At 37.2% G+C, this 4,803-nt stretch overlaps 1 protein-coding gene across 3 annotated transcripts in view; it reads left to right on the forward strand.

Annotated features, from left to right (window-relative positions):
• LOC119269636 (actin-related protein 2) overlaps window positions 1-4,803 on the forward strand; it is a 12,409-nt gene that overhangs the window by 332 nt on the left and 7,274 nt on the right. Inside the window, exons 2-14 of one of the 3 annotated variants that reach the window (XR_005133677.1) lie at window positions 600-710; window positions 784-918; window positions 1,052-1,123; window positions 1,211-1,289; window positions 1,383-1,432; window positions 2,180-2,283; window positions 2,390-2,458; window positions 2,538-2,601; window positions 2,667-2,735; window positions 2,858-2,976; window positions 3,471-3,529; window positions 3,782-3,848; window positions 4,197-4,280. Coding sequence is in view for 2 of the 3 variants with exons in the window: in XM_037551513.1 (XP_037407410.1) it covers window positions 600-710; window positions 784-918; window positions 1,052-1,123; window positions 1,211-1,289; window positions 1,383-1,432; window positions 2,180-2,283; window positions 2,390-2,458; window positions 2,538-2,601; window positions 2,667-2,735; window positions 2,858-2,941; window positions 3,471-3,529; window positions 3,782-3,848; window positions 4,197-4,280 (1,047 nt within the window). In the remaining variant the exon portion in view is untranslated. Of the gene's footprint in view, window positions 1-599; window positions 711-783; window positions 919-1,051; window positions 1,124-1,210; window positions 1,290-1,382; window positions 1,433-2,179; window positions 2,284-2,389; window positions 2,459-2,537; window positions 2,602-2,666; window positions 2,736-2,857; window positions 2,977-3,077; window positions 3,136-3,470; window positions 3,530-3,781; window positions 3,849-4,196; window positions 4,281-4,803 lie in introns of those variants that run through there. The other 2 variants (XM_037551513.1, XM_037551514.1) reach the window with 2 other exon arrangements.

The raw sequence follows: 4,803 nt of genomic DNA on the forward strand, positions 1-4,803 counted from the left end.
GTAGATCTGCCTCTCCCCACCGGCTCTTGTCCTTGTTTCTAGAATACTTCGTACGAAATCCCACCGGCCTCCGGCTGCCGGTGATTGATCGAGGCGGATGAGTCATGGTTAGGCTTGGGGAATAGGGTAGCCAGGTTCGAACGGAATCATCTGAGGGTATTCCAAATCTGTATCGAGTCACCGCTGTGGAGTGCGGAGTTGGTGCCGAGTTGTAGGGGAATAGAAATGTTCGAGAACGTTCTGCCCCCTTTGTTTATCGTATTTCTGCTGGGATTGCTTTCCGAGTTGCATTTGGATCTGGCATGTAAATTTTATCTTTAGGTTCAGATCAGCCTTTTCTGCTTTGAGCGGATATGACATAACATGGCGCTAAATTGTTATGTGGAAATCAGTAGGCACATCTTTGGTTTCACTGAGCTATTATTGATTTTTTAGTGAGCAGAAATAATATTCAAATTGTAAATTGTGTTCGTGAAACCTCTAGCTGACCTGTTGCCAGTTTCTTGATTTTGATTATCTTTTCCATGACAGAGAAACGTGAAATACTCTCTGTTATGGTCGGGTGGTTTTGCTGTTCTAATTTGGCACCAACGTTGCAGTATGTAAAGTGCGGCTTTGCGGGAGAAAACTTCCCTACATCTGTCTTTCCTTGTGTCGTTGGACGGCCATTGCTTCGCTATGAGGAGTCACTCCAGGAGCAAGAATTGACAGTTTGGATTCCATCATTTATTTTGTCTCTTAATGTTGAGTACACCTCGTAATTAGTGTTTATGTTCAACACAGGATATTGTGGTAGGAGCTGCTTGCGCTGATTTGAGACATCAGCTTGATGTATCATATCCTGTCACAAATGGGATTGTTCAAAATTGGGATGATATGGGCCATATATGGGATCATGCATTTTATAGCGAGCTGAAGGTATGCATATTGATATTCTTTACTTTGCTTGTGGTGTGAATCCTTTTGAAAGATACTTTCTCAATACCTTTGATTATAATCCTTAATTCTCTTAGATCCATGTAAAGCATTACATTTCTCTTCTTTCATATAGGTTGATCCATCCGAGTGTAAAATTTTACTGACAGATCCGCCACTCAATCCTGTGAAAAACCGTGAGCAAATGGTAGGTTATTTTAATTTCTCAGGCTATTTTATATTGCAAATTGAGCTTCTACATAATGACTAGTAAATTGAACCCCACGATCAACAGATCGAGACAATGTTTGAGAAATACAACTTTTCTGGGGTCTTCATCCAGATCCAAGCAGTTCTTTCGCTATATGCTCAAGGTACTTACTTTACCTCTTTAAACAGAATCAAGGACATAGAAATGCACACAAAATTGTACTAGTACTCATTTTACACGTATGTTTACTTCCCAGGCTTGCTGACTGGACTTGTCATAGATTCTGGTGATGGTGTCACCCATGTGGTATGAACAGATTCTATCTCTAGCATTCTCTGTGATAGCTATAGAAATACTATCTGACTATCTAGCACATTTGTATAATGTTTGCCGGTGTACCTGAAATTGCATTGAGCCAACCAAAGGAGTTACCCTTCTAATTTTGGGATCAGGATATACCTGACTTTTTGGAGGTCCTGTGAGAAAACTACACTAAAATCACTACTTAAAACTCCACCATTTAAAATTTGTATTTTGGTTTCAAACATGGATTAAGAAAAGTCATGGTGTTCAGTCATAGATATTGAAGATAGAGGGAAGATAAATGAGAACAAAATGGAGAAAATCTCATGAAAATTGCATGCAAGTCTTATAATTTTGAATAAGATTATCTAAATTTATAAACCTTATCCTCTATTCTTAAATAGTTGCAACCCACTACCTATTTTTCCTCTTCATGCAACTATGCCACGTCATCAAGTCATGCATGTGGTCATAAGTTACAATTTGTGCACTCATCTATCCATGCAATCATGTCACCTCAGCAATCACGCATGTCAATTTGTTTCACTAATTTTTGTGTGGGCTTTCATTTTGTTGCTGTCTGTAGCTTTCATTTTGATTCACAGCCCCTGTTTCATTTAAGGTTCCTTGTTTCTTTGTAGAGATCACAGATTCACAGCCCTTATGAATTTCCTAATTGTCCTTGTTTTTACTACTTACTTTCTGTCCGTAGCTTTCATTTTGTTACTGTTGTTTTATTTACACACGCAGGTGCCCGTGGTTGATGGATATTCTTATCCACATCTAACGAAAAGAATGAATGTAGCTGGAAGGCATATCACATCCTATCTTGTTGATCTACTCTCAAGAAGAGGGTATTCCCTTACCAGTTACCATCTTAAGATGTTAAAGTTGCTGTGATGATGCAGTCTTCAGCTTTCTTGTATTTTCCTCATCCTCTTTATTGTTCTATTTCAAAAGGTATGCTATGAACAAATCTGCTGATTTTGAGACAGTAAGAGAAATAAAAGAGAAGCTATGCTATATAAGGTGAGTTGTTTTGTTGTTCTTATTTCTTGGCTACAGATTGCTGTTATATGTCATAGGCATGACATTAAAAGATGTACAGCTATGACTACAAACGTGAATACCAGCTAGGACTTGAAACTACAATTCTTGTTAAAAGTTACACTGTAAGTATATTATCCTACTTTGTTTTATTGTTTTTTTTATTTTGAGCTAAATTCTTTGTGATCAGCTTCCAGATGGAAGAGTAATTAAAGTGGGCACTGAACGGTTTCAGGCTCCTGAGGCTCTTTTTACTCCTGTAAGTTTGTTTTCCTTCCATTCTTGCCGAAAGTCTTCCGGTGATAGATAGCTATGCAGTTCTCTGCAAAAATATTAAGTATCATCAGTGTGGTAATCTTGGTAAAAATATTTACTGAACAGGAACTCATAGATGTTGAAGGTGATGGGTTGGCAGATATGGCATTCCATTGCATTCAGGAAATGGACATTGACAACCGCATGACGGTATACAAACCTTACAGTAGTCCCAGTACAATATAGTAAATTTTGCCTGTCCATTCTTTCTGTTATTTTTATTGCTTGAAGTATTTAGATGGAACAAGTATACGAATAACTGATTGATTATATTGTACAACTGCAGTTCTTCCGGACTACATTTATCTAGAGATATGCATTACTTGTGATTATCTATGTAAATATACTCATAGAAAATGCATCATGAGGTGCACTTGCTATTGGTGGAGACTTAATCGAGTGTCTGACATTGCATCTTGAGTTTTATAAGCTTTATGTATGTACGTTATCCCCTTAGACTAGCATATACCCACTTCCTTTTTTTCTTAATTTGAATTCTGTTAATGCCTTGTAAGGGAACAAATACTACTAAATTTTCAGTTTGATATATATTAACTAAAGAAGAACCTGAGAACATATTGAAGTTTTAGTCTTCATACATTTAGAGTGTCTACTTCCCTAGATATATCACTGCATGCTGGCTTTTTTTTTTTAATTCGATGTTCAATAATATTTGCAGCTTTACCAACATATCGTTCTTAGTGGAGGAAGTACCATGTATCCTGGTCTGCCAAGTCGGTAAGATGTTAATTCTTGCATAGTTCCTTGTGTAGTTCATTTCTTGCATTTTGTGCTATTTACTACAGTACATTCTGAGTCACCTGTTTCCAATATCATCACTTACACACCACACTGTTTTTTTCTCCCTTCTTGGCTGTTTGCTGTTGTTCTGGTTCTTTCTCCCTGTTGACCAGTCATTGTTTTTCTTTTGCGCTGATCTATACAAGGATCTAGGTTTCGTATGACTAACAAACTGCCACCTTTCTGAAGGCTGGAGAAGGAAATTCTTGATCGCTACCTCGACGTGGTTTTGAAGGGAAACAAGGATGGACTTAAGGTAATTTTGTTTAATTCTCCTCTGATGGACTACACAGTTGATATTATTATTTTTGTACAACTACATTTCCGATTTGTACCATTTTTCTTTTAAGCTGGCAAACTCTAATGAGCAGTACAACTCATTCAGCCCTTATCTATCAAGTCTTGTTGCCTCACCTTTCCATCAATGAGAATATAACTTAGGGTTTGCAAATACAGGCAATCTGATCGCATTATTAGCTTATTAAAATTGGTAACAGTCAAAGGAGAATCTGAACGCATGTACCAGAATACCACATTTTATATTCAGTAATAATGTTTGTTCCCGCTCTCCTTTCATAACCTGTCTGTTCTTGAGTATGTACAGAAATTACGCCTGCGTATAGAGGATCCTCCACGGAGAAAGCATATGGTCTATCTAGGAGGTGCAGTACTTGCTGGAATTATGAAGGTAATAACTTCTAGAAATTTTTTAGCTTTATTTGCCTGAAGTATTGTAGTTTAGTTCACCTCTTAAATTTAAAGTGGTTTGTACCGGCAAATTCTAAATACAAAATGACACATATTTTTTATGTTTATCCAAGAGCAGCGAAGTTAGACAGAAAACCAAGAGGAGAAAATTATAAGGATGCAGCGCCAATACTATCTAGTTTTAATATGAGAAATGACTGTTTAGGGGGTGCCAAATCCACAAATCTTAAGCTTGCAATATAGTCTTAAGGCTATGCTCACACTATGTTACTTTATGGTAATCCAGCTTTTCCAACCAGCTTTTGCTTATTTTAGCATTTTGTGGCTATATTTTCGTAGCAGAATATAAAATAAGTTCAACACAGCAGAGCCTAAGTAGATGACTTACTACCGAAAGTATTGCCCAGGAAGTCTTGGCCAAATTTGAATTTTGAACTACTAAATATCCAGCCTGGGTTTAAGTCTTCACTTAACTTCCAAAGAAAGCATGTGATAGTGCCATG

This window comes from Triticum dicoccoides, chromosome 3A (assembly GCF_002162155.2).
Source record: "Triticum dicoccoides isolate Atlit2015 ecotype Zavitan chromosome 3A, WEW_v2.0, whole genome shotgun sequence".
Classification (NCBI taxonomy): domain Eukaryota; kingdom Viridiplantae; phylum Streptophyta; class Magnoliopsida; order Poales; family Poaceae; genus Triticum; species Triticum dicoccoides.